This window comes from Schistosoma haematobium, chromosome 3 (genome assembly GCF_000699445.3).
Source record: "Schistosoma haematobium chromosome 3, whole genome shotgun sequence".
NCBI lineage: Eukaryota > Metazoa > Platyhelminthes > Trematoda > Strigeidida > Schistosomatidae > Schistosoma > Schistosoma haematobium.
The window spans coordinates 24,283,453-24,309,241 of record NC_067198.1 but is presented as its reverse complement, the minus strand read 5'-3'; the positions used below and the strand labels follow the sequence as shown (position 1 = coordinate 24,309,241).

The 25,789-nt window shown below is 33.8% G+C and overlaps 1 protein-coding gene across 1 annotated transcript in view; it reads left to right on the top strand.

Moving 5' to 3' along the window:
- Positions 1-25,329, top strand: part of MYO10_3 (Unconventional myosin-X) — a 99,781-nt gene extending 74,452 nt beyond the window's left edge. The window contains exons 36-48 of the mRNA XM_051213370.1: positions 2,674-2,783; positions 5,201-5,271; positions 5,388-5,473; positions 7,166-7,296; positions 10,745-10,839; positions 12,570-12,756; positions 14,293-14,456; positions 16,021-16,089; positions 16,172-16,236; positions 19,242-19,369; positions 19,770-19,957; positions 22,680-22,772; positions 23,874-25,329. Of these exons, the coding sequence (XP_051069344.1) occupies positions 2,674-2,783; positions 5,201-5,271; positions 5,388-5,473; positions 7,166-7,296; positions 10,745-10,839; positions 12,570-12,756; positions 14,293-14,456; positions 16,021-16,089; positions 16,172-16,236; positions 19,242-19,369; positions 19,770-19,957; positions 22,680-22,772; positions 23,874-23,945 (1,459 nt within the window). The 3' untranslated portion in view covers positions 23,946-25,329. The remainder of the gene's footprint in view (positions 1-2,673; positions 2,784-5,200; positions 5,272-5,387; positions 5,474-7,165; positions 7,297-10,744; positions 10,840-12,569; positions 12,757-14,292; positions 14,457-16,020; positions 16,090-16,171; positions 16,237-19,241; positions 19,370-19,769; positions 19,958-22,679; positions 22,773-23,873) is intronic.
- The last annotated feature ends 460 nt before the right edge of the window (positions 25,330-25,789 follow it).

Below are 25,789 nucleotides of genomic sequence, written 5' to 3'. Positions count from 1 at the left end.
TAAAATTATGATGAGAATGACAGTGATCAATATCCCGGTATTGGTTTTTTAAATATTGAAGTCAATTTACTTTGCTGTTTGATGAATCACTTTATCATAATTTGTTTTATCCCAAGTTTTTGTTTAGAAATATATATTATACAGTGTAAAATCAGTTAGCATGTTAAGACACTCAGTAGTATATTTTGAAGTATAAACTTTCCTTTCTGCTTGGGTTTTTCAAAGATGGATATCGTGCTATTGTGATGCTAACTTTGTCACTACCTGTCTGTATAAGATGATTAACGATAATCTACTGATAATTGGTTTTTGATCATCAATTAAATAAACTGCCTGTTTAAATATCTATTTAAGAGTGTGGTATGTTTATGGGAAAACCAACCTTATTACAATTTATGTGATTAAACACAGACAGACCCAGGTTACAACGTTTCTCCCATATGCATGCTCGATGTATATGTAACTATACTGATAGTCTGTATCCCATGTCCTCATTTTATGTTCATACCCAGTCAATATTACTTCATGTGAGTTTTTTGAAGATTTTTCTCAATGCAATCTTACAGAAATCAAAGCTGAATTTTCTTACAGTGATTTTATATTTTGGCTTATTGTGATCCTTTGTAGATCAGTTAATTTGCTCATAATTAAATGGTTCTGTAACAATAGTAACTTCATTTTCACTTGATATGCTTTTGGTGTATACTAGATTTCTAAAATGCTTATGTGATTAATTTAGTGTCAATTAGTGTGCTAAATGAGGCATACTGTAATAGCAGATCCTTTATTTAACTTAGTGTACTCCTCTTACACAATAGTATCATTTACTAATCACAGCCTCTTTAGTTTACCGGTAAATAAAGAACTCTTTCACATAGCTTCAATCTTCAAAGTATGCTAATGATTGATAAGGACTTAAGTTGAATTATTTACTTGTTTTCTTTCGTCAAATCTTCGCCAATTGCCTTAAAACCATAATCACAAGCGTAGTACTTATACAGATGTTTTCAGAACCTAATACGAACACGTTATATTGTGGTGTAATACAGGTGGAAGTGCAATTACATAGATTATTTCAAATCAATGTCATATAGTGAAGAACGTTGTTCAACATCGACTGAGATATTATCAGGGGAATGAACTTTTCTATTAGAAGTACCTCGATGTTTTTTTGCTTTCTTTGCTCTAGACAACTTCATCAGGAAACGTTTACGACCCTACAACTATGAAACAGTGTGTGTACGGAGTTAAAACAAATATATCAAACTTGATTAACGGAAGAAACAGCTTTCTTCATGTTTTTGTTTTTACATAGGATTGATAACACTACTTTTTTTATTTCAAAACCGTTTTTAAAATCTGTAGTTTATAATAGATAACTAAAAATAATCCAAACAATTTTACTAGTGTTGTGTTAATAGATATAAGTAGTTTTATCACCAGTCAAACATGGAATGCCTGGCAGCAGATAGTTGGGAAAATCGAAGAGAAGGGAACGAAAACAGAGTGTGCTTGGTAGGGAAACGAAGGAACAGCAAATTCTTAGACAATTGATGGGTGTTTTGCTAATGAAGTATTACTGTATGGTTCTCAGATTTTACCAAAATATTTCGTAATGTATTAAAGTACATTTGATTGTCCCCGCCTGTGTTCCCGTTCACTACACTAGAACACAGATTATTATGTAAGCTTTTGGGAAATAATCTAGATATAAAGTTTATACTATTTATTTTTGTTTTATTAAAAAGTGAAATAGACGTTTACTTTAGAACAAAAGTGTTATATCTCACGAAAGTTATGGATGGTAACTTGTGAGAACTATTTATGAACAAATATTATACGTATATTCTTTATGTATTCAGTAGCTAGATTATGCATATCTATACTCCTCTAATTAAAGGCTTTATTTTGACAGGAAGAAGGACTGATAAGGACTCTAGAATGCTCGGACGGGTTTATGCGTTATTGGTCCGGTCGGCAATTCACTATTCGCTAATTGGCAGTATCATTACATTATACATTATTAGGGCACTCGGCCACAAGTTATAACAAAAAGTGTATAAACTTGTAGTTCTGTTGGCTGGAAAATTATCAATGCTTAAATTTTACTATTATCACATTGAAATTATTTCATAACTAATAACTCAGTTTAAATATTTATCGCTTCATTGATAAAAGATTACTGATTTATTCAGAAGTCAAAGTGATGTCTTTTGTTAGAATACCTAATGATTTAGAAAAAATTGTTGATCAATATTCTAACAAATGAATTAGAGTTCAAGTCATGATAAGAACTGTGTTGATAACTTAAATATAAATAGATATGGGACTAATGAATTGCATGAATTAGTGTTGAATTGTGCCGCTAAACATTTTCAGTGATCATCCTTTTTTGTTTTTTATTTTAAAGTCTAAAGACTTTTTTAATCAACACTAATTTACATAAACATTGTAACTAGAGAAGACGGTTAGTCATCTTTGTAAATCAAATATTGATGAAATTGAATTAATGACCATATCCTTTAAGTTGTTCGATTTCCAAATGGTTTTTTTAAATGTTTTCTGTTGTTTCTATCTACTTTTTTAATGAAGAATAAGATTTCTCCGTTTGTATGTAATTGTAATATAAGGTTCTTAAAGGTTACATTGTGACTTCTTTACTTTATATTAAAGAAATGACGTAATCCAGCAACTTAGTTGGGAGCCTCAACCACCTGAATCTGGATCTCTGTTAAAACATCCAGATAGTGTGGATACGGAAGTGTCAAGGAATATATTTACACGTATGTACTGCAGCGAAAGTAATCTGCTTTACTAACACTTGGTAGTTTACACCTAATTTTACAAAAAAAATCAGTTCACTTTTAATATAATTTGATACAGTAGTCGACTATTTATGTGCACATTAATTTGAAGCCACGTTAACAATTATACATTTTTGATATTTTCCGCTTCTGTACATCCGATTCTAACATATTCCATAAACTATTTTTAGAGTCATTTTTACAGCGCTCCTACTTTAACTACATTAAATTCATTCATTGCATTGTTTTTCTTTTTTTCAGTCAAATGTGTGTTGAAATTAGTACACTGTTAAATAATTCTCATCACAATTCCATAACATTTTAAATATTAACTGAAATCACTACAAACAGGACATAGGTTTTATCTTGTTAACAAATAAATATCCATAAGTTCTGTCTATTGATACCCTGGAAATTCTCAAGCTGATTGGGTGCTACAACCAATTCGCACCTACATACCAATAAGATTCGAACACTAATATTTTCGGGTTCTAAAACAAAACACGTTTTATGTGATAATAATGACAAGTAAACGACTTTGAATAAATTCAAGATTTATCAAAAATTCATTGAGTTATCTAACTATCATTTCATTGATTTAACAAGATACATTATTATTACCATAAGGTTAAAAATTCTATCTATTTTATTGATTCTATAGTTGGTTTTATAACTATCGATTGAATGAATGCTCCGTCTACTATGAATTGAATTTTTTTATTATTTCATTCATATCCTTATTGTTTGTAACTTTTAAAATTCTTATAATGAACAGATTAGGTAGAATTTATCTTGGTCATCGCATCTTATTGTTGAAAATAAAATAATGTATATGAAGGATACAAATTTACATCACATTATTATCTGCACCTTGTCCATTTACTAATTAAACCTCAGTAATCATTGAGAATAGAACAAACATTTCAATTGTCATAACTGATTATGCACTTATAGTTTAAATGTTTTATAATTTTATATTTTCATCATATATGGTATGTTAATTTTTATATATTTCTTCATATTAAAATCTTTTAGATCCATCTTTATCTTAATTTTAAATAGATCAACAAAAACAATAAATTCTAAATCATCATTATCATTTTATTATAGTCTGTTTACTCTGATTCCACATTTATTTCAATCTAAATTGATTTTAATCAAATAAACAAAAACAAAAAAAGAAACAGATTTTTTTTCAGTTTATCAATCAGTTTTTTGAATATTGTTTAGTTGAAATGATCTGATTTAATTTGTTTTTTTTTTAAAAAAAAACAGAATTATTTAATTATCTTTCATCACATATAACATTAAATAAATGATGATGGAATTTTCTTCCTGATGGATGAAAACATTTATTATATTTTAGAATTATATCTAATATCTTGTTAAATGCTTAAATATTTATTCACTAAAACAAAATACTCCTTTTAAAGTTCCATATGTACATAGATGTGTAGTTTTGTTCATTTCAGCGATATAATAGTATACAATGACAATCCACAAAATTTATTTATCTGATCAATCAATTCTGTCTTATCTAATAAGTTGATCTTCATTTTGTTCAAAGATATGAAAAAAAAAATTTTTTTTTACTTAACTAGTTACCTTGACACAAAAACAACATTGATAGAACAATATGAACACATTTTATTTTTAAACGATGCGTCGACTACTAACGTTTCAGTTATGTACATAGGAATCAATTAAATTGGATTAGTCTATGGTTACTTGTAAACTTCATTCATGTGAAATATTGCAATGTTTTGCTAAAAAAAGTATAAAATGATCAACTTGTATGACTTCAGGTCATGCCCATTGATGTCTGCTTACGTCAGCTAAAAACAAGTTATCATGGTACATCGGATTTTTTTTTCATTGTTTCGCTCTACTCAGTGCTTCTTTATATCCCATATTATTGGTATTCATGCTTGGTTTTTTTTTAAAGCTGACCTTTAGAAGGTCTTTTTGATAAATGGAGTCCAACAAATTAAAGTATATTTCATGATCAATATTCCTATTTCAAACTGATAAACACTATATATATACATAGGATGCAATAATCAACTGGACATTTCATGATGTCTATTTCTTATTTTTTTTAAAGTTTTATTGTTCAACAAATGACTGGTTCTTACCATTAGAAATTACGTCAAGTTATACGAATAGACCGAATATTATAGTTGGTATTTTTAAGTTTTAAAAAACACAACTGGTCTTTTCAAAACAAATAACGTGACATCATTTTGATTCTTATGCGTTCTATGTTGAAATATCTAGATCTTCATAACTTCTGTTCTCAAAACAAATCAACTTATTAATTTAGAAAAAGTTAACTAGTAGTAATCACTAACTAATCATTTCTTAAGCTTCTTTGTTTTTTCATTTATTTAAAATAGTCATTCAATGTTTTGCCAAAGAAGTTCCATCGAAATACCCACAGAGTGTGATTATTAAATTATTAATTGAAGTAAGTATCAGTAAAACGTTATGCTCCCTAAATTGAATTTGTGTATACATTGAGTTCATTTTAATGAAATAGTAGTTTAAATTACATTACTGTTTTTTTTGTCTCAATCTTCATAGATGTTAAACGAACGACCATGGCTTTCTGATGAGTTGTACTGTCAACTTGCTAAACAAACATATTCATATAATAATAGGAATAATCAGTGAGTTATTGATTTGTTCTGCTTTTCGTTGCATATCATTTTAATTATATTCAATTAAATAACAGTAATGTTTTAAACAGTTTGTTGGTTGAAGTTCAATTTTGTCCCGAATTGATTTCAACTCTAGAACCACTAAAAAATAATGAAGAATGAAAAGCTATTTCGACTCTTTATGTGGCTCCCCTACTTACTCGACTGTAAGTCAACCTTATAACTGTTGCAGTGAACGAAACAGAGTACTTTCATAAAATATGAAAACCATACATTAAATACTTCATTTGCAAATCTTCCATCAATTGTCCCTTACTTCATGCTTCTTCCCGTTCTCAATTCATTTATGTGTCTCCCTTTCTGTTTTCAGTTCGATCTTTTCAACCTTCTTTTGACAGGTATTCCACTGATGTTTTGTGTTACATACTACTTGTGTCGACAGATATAAGTGGTATACACCTTACTGTGGGTTCTTTCAGTGGATGCGTCACCTTTGAACCAATAAGTTAGAATTCACTAGTCCATGCATCTAGTTTACGTTAATCCGATACATAGTGCAACATCTTTCAATTCTTTTCTTCGATAAATGTCGCACGTACGACAATAAAGAATACCTCTTACGACGTTTAATTAGAACCTAAGGAATTCATCGCTCTGAAACCAGTCATTAATTGTTATGTATGTTGCACCTTTAAGTCCGGCTAATTATCACGTGACTTATTCACCAATCGGAACATGACTTATACAATCTTAATTTAAAATTTACTTTATGACAATGTGATCTTTATCATCTAACTCATTATTGGAAATGTAGATTCTTTAAATGAAAGTGTCCATCTAGATAACTACATTTTAATTTCAATAAATATGCTGGAATACAGTGGTAAGATGCAGATACTAATGATTTCGTGATTTATATATAACATAAAAGACATCTACAGTGTTGGTATGTTAGATATAATAACTTAAATGAAATCAGTCTTTAGAATACCTGTATTCACGAATGTTTATAACAAGTGACTAACATGTTCGCATAATGAAGATAAAATTCTGTAGACACCTAAATACTGATTTCAAAACTCGAACTGGTTATTGATCTATTTTATTCGTTACGAAAGCGAATTCGCGTGAACAGAAAAATTGATGAAACGATTGAAAATAATACTTTATTCAATATAGACATTTATGCAATACAACTGTGAACTTCATTAGTACAATTTCATGAACTGTATGAGGTTTTCTTTCCGTTCATCAGTGTTCAGTATTCAACAGTTTCTAGGATTTTTTTTTTCGTTCATTTATTGAGTGAATGCGATAGATAAGATTTTATTTCAAGTTATCAAAGTCTGTTTTCTGTGCCTCCTAACATTTCAAATTAACAACATAAATATAGTGAAGGTTAGGGCTTGAATTGAAATCTGAAGTGAAGGTTTCACTCTTATATGCAACACTCTCTTACTACATGAAGGGGAAAATATCCTAAAATACTATATACTGAATATTTATCGAGTATCGAAAAGGGAACAGATAATGTCACACCATTGATCAAGTTAGATAACTGATTATCATTTGAATTAAAAAATCAAACTCCTCTACAAAGATTTCTCTGTTAACGTTTTCTTTCATAAAGTTAAGCTTAGATTGCTACTATTTTCATGATTAGTGATTATTTTCTCTTCTTAATTTTGTTTTTATGTATAGGGATAATTCTGGACTTGTGTGGTTATTATGGAAATTATTAACAATTTTCGTTCCAACATCAGATGCGCTTAGGCCATATTTAATTAAATATATTGGGTTTCGACAGGATATTCAACACCACAAATTACAAGGTAGGCCTGTATATGGAATTTTCAATTCACTCATTTAGTGTTCAAAGATATATACATCTGAAAAGACTACATTTCCTGTTGCTACAACAAATAAAGAGAATCATTTTAAACAAACTGAGACTGGTTAATGATAAAATGAAACATGTTTGCTTTTTTTTTTCATTCACTCGTGAAATCTCATATGCAATAATATAAACAAGTGATTCAGAGAAACAACATTTATTGTTAGGATTATATTCGTGTCCTACGGTACATGTAAAATGCACTTCATATGCTTAGAAATTATCCTTTAATTTAAGGATGAAACACATTACAGTTTATAGAAATAAATTTTTATGTCTGAGTTGTTGCAACATAGATTAAGTAGTATTGATAACAATTATACTATCATTACAATCACGATAATTCGTAAGTGTTACGTCCTCTACTCAATTACCGCACAATACAATATACAACTAACGGCACTTGAACATATAGAACCCCACCGTCGCGAATCAGAAGACAGAAGAAAGCAAGAGATGTAATTGTTGGGTAAGAATCAAAAATGTACGGAAAAACATGTGTATTTATAGTTACTAGAGTTGGTTATAACATCATTATAATTCAGCTAATCCACAAGGAGACAATTTATGCTACCGTCAAATCATAGCATGCCACGTTGATATTCTAGAAAGGTCCATCAGGTTCCGATTGGCTGCAAACCCTTTGGCTGTTTTAGGGTTTCTGGAGGCTCCGTTGTGCCTCTCGAAAACCATCCCAAGACCTCCCCTGAATAAGATTTCCTCCTTGGGTTCACTTGTAGCCTGACAACTGGTTTGCAGTGCCATTCTATTTTTTGTTGGCTTTCTTGTTCGAGTCCTCAACCTTCTGTTGTTTCCGGTATCGTTGGACGTGTTTGCCGTTGACTTATCTATGATTAACACTAATGGAAGATCCACCTCCGGAGTACATCATTCTTTTGTCTTTTTGGGTTCGGTTCGTGCGTCTGATACATGTCCCAAAAGCTCCTCGGACTTTATACAAAAGTCTTCCCGATCTTTGTGCAATTGTTACTGGTTCCCATCGATTCTTTCTGAGGTATGACCTGACGAACACGCTATCGCTCACATTAAAATATCAGATGTTCGGATTTCGTCTGTGCTCACCCGCTACTTTAGGTGGCATCGTAGCGTCGAAGATAGTGTGGATACGTCTTTCAAACATGACTTCGGCAGGAGACTCCTCACCTGGGGTTGAGAGTAGTTCTCTAAGCTGTTAAGAAGTTCATATTTACTTGACTTGTCCCCTCGTCTCTCTCTCTTTCAGTAATGCTTTTTTAAATGTGTCGACATAGTTTCCTTCCTTTTCTTTTGATCGGGAGTGATAAGGCGGAAAGCGTATATGTCTTATTCCATTAATACTGAAGAAGTGCTTGAATCTCAGCACGGATTCGAAAAGCTCGCTTGGCTTTTGCCAACTTACGTCGCCTATGGCGATGGCGAGATATCTGTCTATCAATAAAAGGACGATTATACTGCGCGGCAGTCCGTTCTGTTTTAATTTACGGCAGCGAAACATGGCCATTAAGAGGGTTTTCCAACTCCCCTAGGTGGACTCTCCATGTCCACCAACCCGGTTAAAGTGCCGGACATTCGCTTTTCGTCCTCTCGATTTCGTAAACAACACCTCCGCCACGAGAAAACAGTGAGTAGGACTTCCCTGGCAGATGCTATATACGCGTGGCCATGTGCGAGCATTTCGAGAGGGAGAGCGTACTCTTCCCACTCTCGGCCGTACCAGGGCATTTGGGGGCGCTGTGTGCTTAGTGAGTTACTCAGTTCGGAAACTGTAATCATTGTGATCGATCAACTTAAAAGTATTCTTAATGTTATTAAAAACATCATCAACAGAGCTCCCATCAAGAAACTCGACTTCTCACCCTAGATAGCGAGGCAGGGAGGAAAAGGATAGAAGCAGTCTTGTTCCCAGTGTTGGGACTGAAGTTGCAATATATTGGCTTGGTGCAATAACATGTCAACCTACTAATAGGTAGATTTTGATTGGTATATATATAATGGTAATTTTAGGATTGTAGTATCGAATCCATAGATAATTTACTAACTTTCAACTAGTCTTTTAACTGTACCATTGACGTTTGGAAAGTGTACACAAGCGAGTATTTCACTAATGACAGTGTGTTAAAAACAAAAAATTCGAAATTCAGACAACTATGGTTCACTTAAGGAGTTAGTTGACCACAGATGCCTTAGAAATATTGCTGGCGTCTGCTGGGATCACCGGGTAAGTAATAGTGAGGCTAGACGCAGGGTATTAGAGGATGATGGTAAGTCAGTTGATGAGGTTGTGAATCTTCATCGACTGAGATGGTTGGGCCACGTGTTACGTATGCCCAAACACCGATTACCACGACGTGCAATGCTAACCGGTGTTCGGGATGGTTGGAAGAAAGTTAGGGGCGGACAAACCAAAACGTGTCATCAGTGCTTGAAGTCACTAACTACTAGTCTGAGCCATGTTGGTAGATGCAGACTACTTGGTTGGGGTCCGCGTGACTGTCGTAACCAATGGTTGGAGACTCTGTGTGACATGGCTCAGAATCGATCACAATGGCGTCGGTGTATACACTCTCTGTCTTCCCTTAAACTAAGAGATTAAAATCGCTTCATATCTTTCTTTCTACGAACTAATTCTTTCTTCCTGTACTATATCCTTATTGCAATCTTTCTTTTATATATTACCACCTCTGAATTAACTACTTTTATGAATCCGGTGTCCATCTTGTTGTGTTAATGAGGTATGACAACTTTTACCGATGCATATATGTGCCTGGTCCTACGTTGTAGCTGACTGACTGACTGAGTGCTTGAATGATCCCGAATTGAATTGTGGGCCACTGTCGATAACCAAGGTTTATGGAACTCCAAAACAGCTAAACAAATCATATAACTTGCCGACCGTTTCATTGGCTGTACAATTTGACATAGTATACATTTTTAGACATTTCGTCAATGCATCCACTGTGGCTCGAAACGTTTTTCCTTGTACTGGACCAGAGGAATCTGCTTGAAGTCTCTCCCAGGGTCTAGCAAGCTTAACTCCTGGTGCCGCAAATATTTTTGAGTTTAAGAAATATTAGGAGACAAAAATCCACCTGTGTCAAAAGAAGCAATTCATCTGTGATTGAGAAAATCTATTATTTAATAAAAATACAACTCTTTATATACTCTACTAGCTAAATTATCGCTACTATGGAAAAAAATTTGAGTAGTTTATTCTGATTGGTATGACAATAATAACGAGAGTAAAGTGAATCATAATGTGCTACATCAGTTAGCAGCTTTGAATATTGATTTCTGAATTAGCCAATCTCTATCAGAATGTATGGATATTTCTAAATATTTTACATTAAACTGAAATATTATCGAATTCCTTTTATTTTATTTTACAGCTTGCTTAGATACAATTATTCAGAATATGGAAATCGTTTCCCGTTATGGCCCTAGAAAACACTTACCACCTGATAATGTTTTAGAGTCCTTTATAGTAAGTCAAATGTATTTCTGTTAATCACTTAGTCACATAACTCTACGTTTTCATATTCAAGTGATTTCTCGGTAACGTTTACTGGTTAACCTTATCAGTTCACTTATTTTTAACTAATGAGAAAATTAACTGAATAAGTAGCATGAGAATTTTTTAGATGAAGTAACGAAATGAAGCGTTTTTAATGCATACACTGTTACATAGATTAATAAACTTATCTTTTTAAGCAGCTTATTAATAATATACCTTACTTAAAATAATGAATTGACCTAGTATTTCTGGAGTTAATTGTCTGTGTCTTCAGCTCTAATATCATCCATTTGGTTGAAAGTCAGGTGATGGACTTTTATCCTGTCACTAAGAAAAAAGCAAGGAAACCAAAATATTCATCTAGCAGGTTTATTATTATTGGTGGCTTTGTTCAATGTTATGTTTTTGGTACCACATAGAATTCTCAGCACCAAGTATTCCAGCACGTTTCCGTTTTTTGTTTCTTGGTCAATCCTGACGATAAATGTTGAGTGATCTCCAGTTAGATGTTAGCAGTTCAGAAATCGACATCTGAATAATGCTCAATCTTTTCGATGCATATTGTCAGTCGTCATGATGTCTCTGATTGTACTTATTTGTAAATTGTACAGCGAAAAATTGTAAGCTTTTCATAAGCAAGCCTGAATAGATTATGCAATTAATAAATATTATAATGTATACGAATATTCGTCAATCTTAGAACGAATAGTTTGACAAAAATTGGGGGTCGAGTGTATGCTTAACCGATAGGATGGTATTCAACTAGCAATGGCAAGTATTCGTTAACATGTAATTGGATCCATTCTTTATCCAACCTGTTTATTTCACATGTTTCGTTATTCTGACTGAAATTAATGTAGGTTATTTTAGCAATACGATTATGTATTTAATAATTCTCATTTTACATGAACATCAATGATTCAGAAACAATTTTTCAACCTTCAACTTGCACTTTTATTTTATTTTTCTTCATATAGAGACATATCAACACCCAATTTCAACTATTAGTAACTCAATCTTGCACACATACACATACACACACACGATTCGTTCAGTCATTTATTTTCACATCGTGAACTTTTCACATGATTCGCATTTAACTGATTCGTGTTATTCTATTTACTAAAGTCAATATCCAAATATCATTGGATTAGCACAGTATAGATTTGATTTGATCTGATATATTTTTAATGATTTTGATTATTACCCTGAAGAAGTCCAGACAAGTTTGCTGAATGAAACGTTGGGATTATTTAACTTTCAATCGCTGAGATTATTTCAAATATAATTTTCACATATAGTATTATAATTTGTTAAAACAAAGCAAAACAGAGAACTTGTTGAAATATCTAGATGGTAGGAACAGGCAGTCCAGGTATTCAAGCAGGCCGGCCGATGGATTGTTGGAAAAATATCTAAATTCTTTTAGGAATCAGATATCCTGCCCACTTTGAATGCACTTCCTCCCAGAGGTCACTGACTAGTTATTCGGTCATAAATGGTTTCACTTGATAAGCATCAGTTCTCCCCAAATTTCAGTTACATCTTACTAACGAATAGTAGCTAATACCGATACCTTCGTCTAAGAATTTTTGTTTAATAACTTTTAACCACCTAATATATAACATACAACTTAATAAAATGTATTGGAAATGCATTTTACTAGTCGAGTTCAAATTATCTTTTTTTTCTGATTTTAGGACGGTCACATGATTCGTAGACAAGAAATTTATTTTATTAATAATAATAGTACAAGTATACCACTTGGACAATTATGTCTTGTTCAAGACGTCATTCATAATGTAATCAATAAACTAAGTGCAAGTCTTCTTAGTTCAGCGACTGATTTCGCATTATTTCTTTGTCATAAAAATGGGTCAATTAACAGTGAGTCAATTTCATTTTATGAACATGTCAATTTTGTTGTAATTACTACTGATTGTTAGTTTTTTCTTACTAGACTATAATTAGATCAGAGCTAAAACACCTAGCAATGCGGAACCATCAGATCTGTTCCAAGACGTATAAGTTGATTAAGAAGACTGAAAATAGTCTATTTACTATCTAAACACAAACCAAATGAGAAACATCCAACAAGTAGTTTATCCGACCGTCTATAGATGATATCTCAAAGATTACGACCAGATTGTTAAAACTATGATGAACAAATGTAGCTCAAAACCCAAAAGCATTCCTCTAATTATTATCATGCTTACTGAAAATCCTGAAGAATAAAAGCCAAATATTTTCTAAAAAGCAAACTGTTTTAATTGCAAGAAACACTAGCGTGGACAAAGCCATCCTGTTCATATTCGACTGAGCAAACACCAATAAACTGCTAAAATTACAGTGTATCTGCTAAGAAGCCAGTATATATATATATACATTTATAATCAGAAAGGGGTTTTGTTGAGTTGATTGAAGCTAGACCACGATGGAGAACCTGGAAGCACTGAACGGCCGTTTCGTCCCAGTGTGGGACTCCTCAGCAGTGCGCATCCACGATCGTAAATATAATTTCTACTGGTAGATTTTTAAGTTATTAAATAGAAATAACACAAACATTATCGGAAAGTTTCTAAAACCTTTGTATTCAAGTCACTTTACAATCAACAAATATATTGACTTAGACTGAACCTATCAACGAGCGATAAAGACAACTACAAAAGCTGTTGCGGAGATCTGGAAAGTTCCTCAAAAAAGGCTCAGGAAACTGAGAAACATCTCATCCAATCAGCATTCAATAGAAGTTTCTCCAGAAAGACCTAGAAAGTAGAAAGTCAGTAGTCACGTTTCTGATGTGATGATTATCTATACTGCTACTATGTTTAGTAGCGTTCCGGAGATTTCCGGAAGCCCAGGGCTATCTAAAATGCTATAAATACCGTAGATTTTCCGCACATAAACGAACCTTGTAATAAAGCGTTTCTTCCACATTTCACGCCTTTTCTCTCGTGTTCAGGTTGCTGTGTAAATTTAACCTGGGAGTTACTAGAAGAGCTTAGGAACCGAATCTAGCGTTCAATTAGAAAACCCATCAAAGCATGATAAGAAATGCAAATAACAGCAGCCCAATTCTTGGGACTCATTAGTTAAATTCTATGTTAACAGAACACATTATTAACTGCTCACCTTTTTATGAAGCTTGTGCTGATAATGTTGCCTTAGAATGGTAACAAAAGCTTCACGATGAAGTCAATTAACAACACTACCAGAACTTTGCTTTGTGTTTCGCTGACTCGAAATTCATGTGTTATCTGAATATATTGAAACTACTATTAATATTTGTTAGAATAATTCAAATTAATTCAAATATATGTAGTCTTATGTAATTTTCATCAAGTGAACGTCGGTTTATTGACTTTAATCTCTAAAGTTAGTTTCTGTATTAATCGCATTTTCTTAAAGTGATTACTTTATTAGCTTGTAGTAATGAGCCGCTGATACCTTTACTACTGGATACATACATATTCGACTCTCCAATATACCATGACGATTTGATAATTCATTTTCGAAGAATATGTTGGACTGTTCCACTGGAATTGCAAAAGCTTCCTCGCGCTTATTTGGGTTTTTTATTTGATCAAGTAAGTAAGAAGAAGTCGAGTGGAATGAGTATTTTTCTCTAAAGATAATGATATTTGTTGAGGAGCTAATATTTTCTAATGGAGTTCTTATTTTATACCAATTTATTTCTAATTAGTAACTTTGGTTTTTTTCATTATTTATTCCTTGAAAGTATCTTCTGGTCAAGGGTAATCGCTTGGTGGCGTCAGACATATGAATTAAGGATATATCCTATTGATATTTCCGATTTAGTCTGGACCTAGAGTAGGACTAACGCAAACTTTGATTAATTAAGCTGAAAATCTCTCTTAATCGACTGGATTATTTGTCAGCAATATAGCCCCTTTTTCACATGATTTTTGTTCGGATCCCTAAAATGAAAATACCTTGTATCTAAAGATGTTCGGTAAGGTGTTTGGAAGTCGGCGGCGGTAGTACTGAGACATTTAAACTTTGTCTGTCAGCTAATACTGTGCTTTATACTTTTTCTTATTGCCAAAGACATACTTTTCCACTAAATTTACTAGATTTACTATCTTCATTGGTTTGCTATTGCAATACTATTTTGCAGTGTACCATTTATAGATAATCTGTTGTTTTATACTCCTTGGTCGATTCATTTATGTTCGGTTCATATTGTGTTAATACATTCTTATTGCTCTACATAACTAATACCTACTGAGAGAGTCTTTGTCGTTCACAACTAACTCTGAAAGGAAGCGAAGTTTATTATCATAAGGACAGTGGCACAATAACTAGTGTCAAGCCATCTAGTCCCAAATTCAGACTTGAAATGTGATCATTTATTTAAAGCAACCAGGAATGTGATCTAGCCAAATTATCGAAGAGGTCAATCACATCTTGTGCAACCATGACTGATATACTTTCTAGTGGTGTAAATCTAAACTTTCGATCGGTTCCGGTGACTTTTGAATCTAAAACAGAGTAAAATGTAAGCCTGAAATTTTTGAGGAAGAAGAATTTAGTTTTTCTTAGAATTGTTATTGATTTGTTTGATGATACGAACATGATATATTAAAGTACAAACTAAAATCTTAACACACACTTTCTCATATAAGACTGTAATGTAGGTTATATAACAAGAATGTTCACTTTCAGTGGCCTCCCGATTAGATACCGATAAACACGCTTCATTTACTCCATGCAAACGTGGTACGTTAATGAGAAGACCCAGAATATTTATATAGCTCTATTGGCATTCCGAATCAAAATCTACAAAACTGATTGATACATGTACATAAATGACATTGAATAATAGCATGTCTCCCTGAGCACACTAAGCTCTTGGATTCGTCTAACCTATCAAAAATCGGCTCTTGTACTCGTCTTTCAGCCACATGGTTCGTGTGAGAACTAGAAATTCTACTTGTCTCCCAAACCGAAATGGACTTTCCTGAGGATTAACCTATGACATACAGGTTGAAACCTATATTAGTATCTAGCTGTGTATTACAAATTAATTGAATACCACTTAATTTAAAGTGTGTTTTGATATTTTATTTTATAAAAAGAAACAATACTTATGTGTCTGAGTTTTTTTTTGTCTTCATTATTTTGCGTCAGGTCGTTGATGAGTACCTTTCGGGACACTGGTTACCGGATAAACTCACCTATGATTCAAACGAATTATATGTAAGATTGATAACATGTAGTAAATTTAAGATCACTTGTTTTAGTACTATAATGTTTACAAGTATCCTTTTTCTTATTGTAGAATAAATGTCTTCATCTCTCTTGTGTTTTACATCAAAGTCATGAATCATCTGTCTCTATTAGCAGGTGAGTGAGGACAAACAATCTCATCGATTTTTCTATTTATTAGCAATTAAATAATATTTTGATTCCTTTTTAAGGGTTATCAATAAGCTAGATGGAACAAAATTATTAATCAGGTTCTAAAAAGCAATATTATATTCTTTAGAGTTCATCCTTAATAAACATTTATACTGGCGTTAAATAAAAACTCTACTAACATAAATGTTTGTTTTAATATCGATGGCGTTTTTTTTCCTGTGATTATAAGTGACAATCGACATTGAAATTTTATTTTTACGTGATTTTTATGGTGTGAAAAGGTTTGTAAGCTCGTATGTATAACATAATAGTTTGTGAAACTAATCTTTGTCTCCCTTTCTAACCTAAAGAAAAAACTCAATTTCCGTTAGGTTTCACCACTACGTCAGTGAATGGATTTATATAAATACATCACATGAATAATAACATTCATATTATGATATGTGTCAGTTTACCGTGAAGAACTGTTAATATATGTAATAGCATGCCCTTTACTGAATACGCCACTGATGTAGTGGTCTCAACTCCTTTAAATTTCATAAATCAAGAATGAACTTGATTACAGAATTGCTTTCTCATTTTTAAAAAATGACCAAGGAAATAAGTGTTTTCCGCACAAATTTTATATAAAAAATTTAATGCTGATTTAATACTACTTTATTTCAATAGTTGAGATCATGAATCAATTGAGCCTAGACCACCATGGAAAACCTGAAAGCACTAAAGGGCCGTTCTGTCCTATTGTGGGACTCTTCATCAGTGCGCATCCATGATCTCGCCTCGCGAGGTTCGAACACAGGACCTATCAGTCTCGCGCACGAACGCTTAACCTCTAGACCACTGAGCCGAAATCTAACGGCGTTTGTTCCTACTTACTTACTTACTTACTTACGCCTGTTTGAATAGAAGGTGAAGCATGTTTGTAGTTACTTCGATGTCTGACTTCAGTGCTTCAGCTGGTATATTGTCGGGTCCTACTGTTTTCCCGCTCTTGATTTGTCTGATGGCCATTCTGATTCCCTCCGTCGTTGGTGGAGTGACATCTATAGGATGATCTATGTGTGCTGCTTCGATGTCCAGTGGATTCGTTGGAGCCGGCCTATTCAGGAGTTCCTCGAAGTACTCTACCCATCTGTTCCGCTGTCCTTGAATTTCGGTGATTGGCCTGCCTTCTTCGTCCCTTACCGGTCTTTGTGGTCTATTATATTTCCCTGCTAGTTTCTTCGTTGTATCGTAAAGCTGTTTCATATTTCCTTCTCTTGCAGCTTTTTCCGCCGTCGTTGTTAGTTCTTCCACGTACTTCTTCTTGTCAGCTGTAATGCTCTTGCTCACTTGTTTGTTTGCTTCAATGTACTCAGCTTGTGCTTGGACTTTCTGTGCTCGTGTTCGGCTGTTGTTAATTGCTATCCTCTTGTTCTTCATTTCTTTGATCTTGTCCAGTGTTTCTATGGAGATCCATTCCTTATGATGGTGCTTCTTGAGGCCCAAAACCTCTTGACACGTTGAAGTTAATGCTTATTTGATACTTTTCCAGTTGCTCTTGGTCGTAGTTTCTTCTTCTTTCAATAGATCCTGTAAGGCTTGGAACCTGTTGTTGAGAGCTATCTTGAATTCATTGAGTTTGTCAGTATCTCGAAGGAAGGCTGTATTGAACCTTTGTAGTGCTGTTTGTCCAGTTTTCCAGTTCTTCTTTAGATTCAGTTTTAAATTGGCCACAACTAGATGGTGATCTGAAGCTACGTCAGCACCTCTCCTGGTTCTCGCATCTTCCATTGTCCTTCGGAACTTCTTATTGATGCAAATATGATCTATTTGGTTATCTGTAGTGTGGTCCGGTGAGATCCATGTAGCCTTGTGTATACGCTTGTGTGGAAATATTGTGCCGCCTATGACCGATTTGTTGAAGGCAAACAGATTTGCAAATCTTCCCCCATTTTCGTTTCTCTCTCCCAGTCAATCCATGTTGTCCCATGATATCTTCATATCCGGTGTTGTCTATTCCGACTTTGGCATTTAGATCTCCCATCAGAATGGTGAGGTCGTTTCTTGGGCACTTCTCTATGATTGACTGCAGCCGCTCGTAGAATTGATCTTTAATGTCGTCGTTGCTATCATTGGTGGGTGCATAATATTGGATAATATTCATTGTGATCCCCTCCTTCTTTGTTTTGAATGATGCTTTGATGATTCTGGATCGGTGAGATTCCCATCCTACAAGTGCATTTCGTGCTACTTTGGACAGCATAAGAGCGACTCCCTGAGTGTGTGGAGCATTTTCCTCTTCGTGACCGGAGTATAGCAGCATCTCTCCCGTATTTAGCCTTTGTTGTCCAGCTTGTGTCCGATGGGTTTCGCTGATTCCCAGTACTGCCAATTTGTATCTCCTCATTTCCGTTGCTATTTGACTGGTCTTCCAGGTCTCCCACATTGTCCGTACGTTCCATGTACCTATAAAAATTGTTGCCCTGGTTGTTAGAAGGGGCATCGGCCTCGTGGCTTCGGAAGGAACTCGGTTTTCACCATGAAGCGTCATAATTCTTCTAAATGAAGACCTAACTCCCAGGGCAGAGTTTAAATGGTTTGAATTATTTTTTCTGGTAAGCGTTTTTTTAGCGAGTTAGTTTTCTACGGGATGGGGTCGCTAACCCCATGCCCAACCCTCCTCCTTTATCCGGGCTTGGAACCGGCAGTAACTCGAGGAGAGCTACAGGCGGAGTTGCGTTTATGTCTAACTTCACTTAATCCACGAAATCGAGCGACACATCCTCCATTGTCTTCAGTTAGTTACTATCTCACAACAGACCTGGTTGAACTCCACTAGTCACTGCTTCTCACTAGAACTCCAAGACATACCTCTTAAATCCAGTCACTAGTGAGCGTATGTTGACTCATGTCAGAAAGGGATTTTGTGAATATTATAGTAATTTCAATAGTTCAGATGATGAGTTAATTGAAGTTATTTTATTTCTAAAAAATTTATCTCCTTTCAGTACAATTGCTACTTCACTTAAACCAAAAAATCTACAAATTTCAATAGAAAAATGGTCATCAGAATTAAATGGATTACTTAAGTCAACACAAACAAAAGATTCAGAAGATAGTCAGAAAATCTTTTTATGTAAGCAAGCCCTTTTCAATTTGGGTTTTTTTATTATGGTGCAAATTGGATTTAGAGATATTATCAATATAGGAATTAATTTTTATCATATAACCCCACAAATTATTCTCATACGATGAAATCTTGAAATTTTATCAACACAACCCTTTATATCTGTTAGCAGACATAAAATAAGCTTATATGGACAGTTGGCTATTGACCCATAAATAATACAGTCCAGAACTGATATTTTGCACGATTGTACTGTTTACAGGTAACCCAAACCGTCATTTACGTGGAACACTACTTGCTGAACATCATAAATAGGATCTTACTAATGTTTATTACTGACAAAGAATAATTTTAATCCATTCTTTTCACCTACTAACTGAATGTTTGTTTATTTTATGGATTATATTAGCTTCAATCAGAAATTGGCCTCTTTTTGGATCATCTTGTTTTCTTGGTTTGATTGAAAACGGTCCATCTGGAATCCCAACTAATTGTGAGATATTAGTTGCTCTATCTCATACAGGAATTCATATATTAGATTCTTCAACTCATGAATGCTATTTGGTTTTTGCCTACGAAAATATTGCAAGTACAAGGGTAAAATATTTTCAGTCTCTATTTATCATTTATTTGTGTTATTTATTTTCGCAGTTTTGGGAAGTCTTCATAATTTAATTGATTAACTTCATCGTAGCCATTGAAAACTATTGAGCCTTAGAGAGCTGCTGTCTCGTTTCAAAATTTCCCAACAGTACATTTTTACAATCACACACATAAGAACGGACTCAATAGTAATATTAATAATAATGGCTTCATTCGAATCTAGTAACTTGGTTACAATACATGATTCCCAGCTATCGGAAGTATTTCTTCATCTAATATATTTGTCTCATTTCCTCAAATGATAGATAAAAACGAAAATATCCCAAAAATTGCCGAGTTTCTGTTTGCATTTTTTAGTATTTATGATTACTCAGTTCAAGCAAATGTAAAACAGGTAAGTTAATGATTACAATACTTGTACAGTTAGAAGAATGCAACCCAAACATTTGAGGAAACCACTATGTTCTCAGATCCCTCAGTTAGCACCATATAAACTGTTATGTAAGACTTTTCCCTCGGATCCACCTGAAACCTGGTTACCGTATTCCTCTTGCGGTCCATCACTCTCGAAGGTTGTGCAGCTTTACCAGTGTGTCTTTTATCTCTTCTACATTCGCACTCCTAAGGGTTTTCCCGAGATGAATCCACAAGCAATTGAAACGGGAGTCGGCTTTGTGGGACCAATGTTCTGCCGTCCCTTTGAATTTGGTTTATGTGTCTCATACACGTTCCGACATTTCTCCAGACTATGTACAGTACATTTCCGATCCGACGTTCCATGACACCTAGTTCCCACTTCCTATAGCCTTGATACAAAATTGTTTTCTAAAAATTTCAGCTCATCGAAATGAAATTAAATTAAATTTGTTCAGAACATTTCTCATCAAAACCTTTTAATATAACTTACGTGAATTAAGACAAAAGAACTACCATGAACAAATTAAGTGCTTAACCACGATGTAATAACCTGTTTACAGCCCAACTGAACCAGTATTAAACCAACTGAATAACTTGCTAAATAGAACAATTTGCTATTTTTTTGACCGAAAAACTTGGAAACAAAAACGAAGTGGTAACTAACTGAAAGCCTTCTAATAATCACATAGTTTAGATAAGCGAAAGTCGAATAGGGAAATATGAAACAATAATCTCTACTAAATTCAAGGAGTGACAGAACTCGTTTCATCCCAGCAATCACATCTAATTTTCAGTCGTGAAGTTAAAAAAATGACCAAGTGAGGTGAATCATCTTTCTAAAAGTAAAATATGATTTAGTTGATGATAAAAAAGTGTACGTAAAATGTAAGAAAAGCGAATTTCTCTTTCTCATTATGGCTTTTGTCATTTCTCTGACCTTTGGATTTACCCGCTCATTCACTTGTATACGTTAGATTATGGTAATTTGTTCGTCAAACAGACCTGTGATGTCTTATGGATTTCAGTCAAAAAATTTACAAAACTCAAATGATTTATGAGTATGTCAGTTACCCCTTTAGTTTTGCCTGACTAACTGCTTTTGGAACCACTAGCTTATGCTACACTAGAAACCATTTGAATATTTGTTAAGTGCCATCCAAACTAGCTATTACATCTTTATGGTCCTACTCGTATGTCCACCAATCATTCATAAATTTGTTAATTTTATTTCGAAATTTACTACTTGTTATCCCCGAACCAAAAATAAATGAATGGTAAACGCTAGGAATTATTCATGGACTCTTATTACATGTATTCTTAACGGATAATTAATAAGTATTTAGATCATATATATTTATATTCCTTGTATCATAGGTTTTCATTTGACCCATTAACTACTGTTATACAGTTTACCGTTCTTGATTTATTCTCAGTCTGTTAGTTACACCCTCCAATACTCACAGCTACTTTTGGCTTGATCTTGTGCAATTATTACTTTTCATTTTATGATATGATGCCATCTGATAATACGTTACTTACTTAGCGTTTTTCTATCACGGTTGTTTTCTGCGGGGTGGAGTTGCCGACCCCACTCCCAACCCTCCTCCTTTTCCCGGGCTTCGGACCGTCAATGTAGCCCTAGAAGGACTACAGGATGAGTTGTCATCTGGTCTGCTTGTACGTTAACTACGTATGTCTGAAATGTATTATTCATAAAACGGAGGCTGATATTTATTTTCTGAATTGAACGGGTTTGGCTAGATCAGAGGCTACTCAATTGAGGACCAATGCAGATTGAGAGTTGACTCAGGACTACTTGTGCTTGCTGACGTGTCATTGGTTTAACACAGGAAAAAGGTCATAGGAGTGTATATTCTGATTGTGGACTTTGTGACGTGATATTTGACGCGCCATAGGACATAACACTACTTATTAATGCAATTTATTTCATCTACGCAGTACAATTTTATGTACTCAACATTAGACAACAATGTTTTTGTTATGGCTAGCGATACCACGCGACTGTCGCGACCAAAGTGGGTATAATCGAGTTCAAATCTGTCATCTAATTTTGGAAATTAAAGTACTTCAATCACTAAGCCATCAGCCCAAATATCTGACTTGCACTAAAACTTATGCTAAAATACTTGTAGTCAACTCACTTTGTCAACTTTAAATGACTATATCTTGCAACAGTTCAGATCAAATTACATATATTCGCTTCATGGGTTTGTTAGATTTTTATTTTGTATGCGTGAACGAAGGTAGAAAACGTTACCTCTATTCATTTTTCTCTTAGGTTACATATAAAGATAATAATGACTACAACTGTATTGGTTCTGTGCGTCTTACAGCTAGTAACGGTCAACAGTTGATCCTGTCTTTAATGCAAGTATGTAAAACTGGTTTACAGTCTATTTTTTACCATGTCTATGTTTATTCTGCCAAATTTATCATCCTCATTAATAGGCATTCCCCTATGTAGGTCCCCGAAATGCCCTAGTATGGCCGAGGGTGAGGAGAGTCAGATATCACTCTCGAAATACTCTCACATGGCCACGTGTATCCAGCCACTGTCAGGGAAGTCCTACTTACTGTCTTCTCATGGCGAGTCTGTTGTTTACGAAAATGAGAGGACGAAAACCGAATGTCCGACGCTTTAACCGGATTCCAAACCAATGGTGCACATGGGCTCCAGTATCCTGTGGGAACAAATGGCGTATAAACCAATTGTTGGTCACCAGCTACCATGGGGCTATATCTCCTCACGTTTCTCCACTGCCTTGTGGATCAGACCTCTTGGTCGAAAGCTCGGGGTGTGGCCCCCCGAGAAAATCACATCTCTCGGTTTGTGCACGCGGGCAGTATAACAGCCCTCCCATAAATCGAATAATTTATGTGGCGCATATGTATTCGGTGCCTCCTTGTACCAATATTTATGTGTTTAAATAAATGAATAGGCATTCCCATCACTTTTAATTTTTAACTTGATTTTACCATAAAAATGTATTAATTTAATCTCATTAGTTCGTACCAAGTTACTTATCGTCCTTCGACTGTACTCTTTTTATATCCAACAATAAACTAATGATATAGAATGATCATGTTTGTTGAAGCTGTTCAACATTTTGCAATCATATATTCGTAGAAATTCGTCATTGTTAGAATCGACTCTTCAGTTCTCAGTGTTGTAATCAGATATTTAAGAAACAACTAAATCAAAGTCTTTCCCCTGTTATACAACATCTTGAGACTTTGATATGATCATGTTTAGCTTGACGATATAAAGCTTATATTTATAATTCCAATAATCCGATTCAAATGCTCCTAAGAAGGTTTAAATACGATCTTCAGCAATGTATTTTTCCCTAGATTTTGATCAGTGTTTTTCTCTGATCAACTGATTCCATTTCACCTGACTTCGTAAAAAATATGTCTCAATAGATGAAGTTATATAAACGTTTCCATTTTTTATTCCTATTTTTTATTTTAGGCTAGAATGTTTGTCTTCATCTTAAGTCGATATCAGTATATACTATCAGCAAATTTGTTAGCTTTTGCTTGAACTATGTTGGAAGCTAGACACCTCACCAATATCATACAATCCGTAGATATAATTGCAGATATGAAGTAAAAATTACTTGGTATTCAGACAAAGACTTTTGTTTTGTATTTACTCATGAGAAAAGGGAGAGAATCAGTGACATCTTTGATACACTTATCTTCATTGTGGGAAAATGTTTTCATTTATTGCATAGTTCAAACTTCATATTCATTTAATTTGACAATAATCATGTATAACTTCAATTATTTTTACAATGACAAAGAAAAATAATTATGATCGACAACCAACTAATTTTTTCCTCAAAACTCTTTAGATTCAATTTTATCAGTCAAAACATTATATGAAGATTATAATAATTTCATATTATTGATTATGTTTATCGTGAGTGACGTTTTTGAATTATTTCTTCATAATGGGTCAACTTTTAATCAGTATTCGGGAATGCATGCATATAAGGCCTGTAATTCTCAGTAATTGAAAGCGTCTGTTCTTTACTTTTTCAGATTTTCTCAGGCAATAAATTCGACAACTTTTGTTGAATCATGAAACAGTTTTGTAATTGTTCCAGTTCGTTCCTAAACCTTTGATCACCAGCATATAGACCTACGCAGATGAGTTCCAGAATATTATTAATCATCCACCAGACAAGATTAATGTCATCCACTATCCCAACTTGTATAATTCCATTGCTTGTTGTTATGTCATAGATATGGATATACTGAGTCTATATTTCAAACATAACTATTCACTATCAGATGATCGGACGGTTTTCTGATTACCATGTGAGATTAAGCCAACTAAATGGCAATAGGTTTCAGCAAATAGAGATGAGTTGTAAGATATTAGACAGTCATTTTAGGGAGCATTTTGACGATTGACGAGGTGATTTTTACTAAATGAGAAACAAAGCAAAGTAATCACAAATATTTCAAAAATATTTTCCTTACACGGTGCTTTGCCACAATTCCAAGTGAAATGTTACTTAGAGGAAAATGGTTATTAACTATAGCAGTCTCTATAATCTGAGGACTCATCAATTGAAACTAACATGAAGTGACTAAAGTATATGTCAAACCTTCGAGCTGTTGGTCAATAACTTTAATTTCGATTCATGGGACTTGGTGATTTAAGTTACTCCATAGGATGATATATTCAGTCTTGTCGATCAATCGACGTCATTTTGGAACTTTTCATTACTCATTTAGACTGTCAAAAGTGTATATCGTCATCTAATTATTAGTTGTACCTAGAAATAGGTCTAACGTCCTAGTTAGACATTCCTTCTGCTTAGTGAGACGCGACATAGAGGGCGAAGTCACACTTTTTGTCTACTATCTTCATTTTTCTGTTCAGTATCCTTCACTGTGTTAATCCACTCGGCGATGCCATTATTAATATCAAGATGTTTATTCACAACATTGTGTAACGAAAGTACATGATGAGATAGACTTCACATCGTAATTATTATAAATTTCAGCTAGTTGTTCCGCCTCTAACCATGTTTATTATCAATTTTTGTAGGTCTAACAAGTCTACTTTTATCGTAAACGTTAAATTAGTTAAGATTATTAGGTGTGATTAAACGCAGATAACCAAAGCAGCCTGCATTCTGACGGCTCAGTAAGACACTTCCACCATTCATCAGACCAATCTATGACTGGATCTGTTAGGTAGAATATTACCTCTTTTCCAATATGAGTCAAAGAATTTCAGTCGAAAATGCTAATAAAAAAATTTAAGGCAGTCAAAAGATTCTAAAAACAATAGTTCAGTTCATGTTCTTGCAAATGTGATCTCAACAATAATCAATTTCTAGTATCAATTCTAAAATCCATTGGAAACAA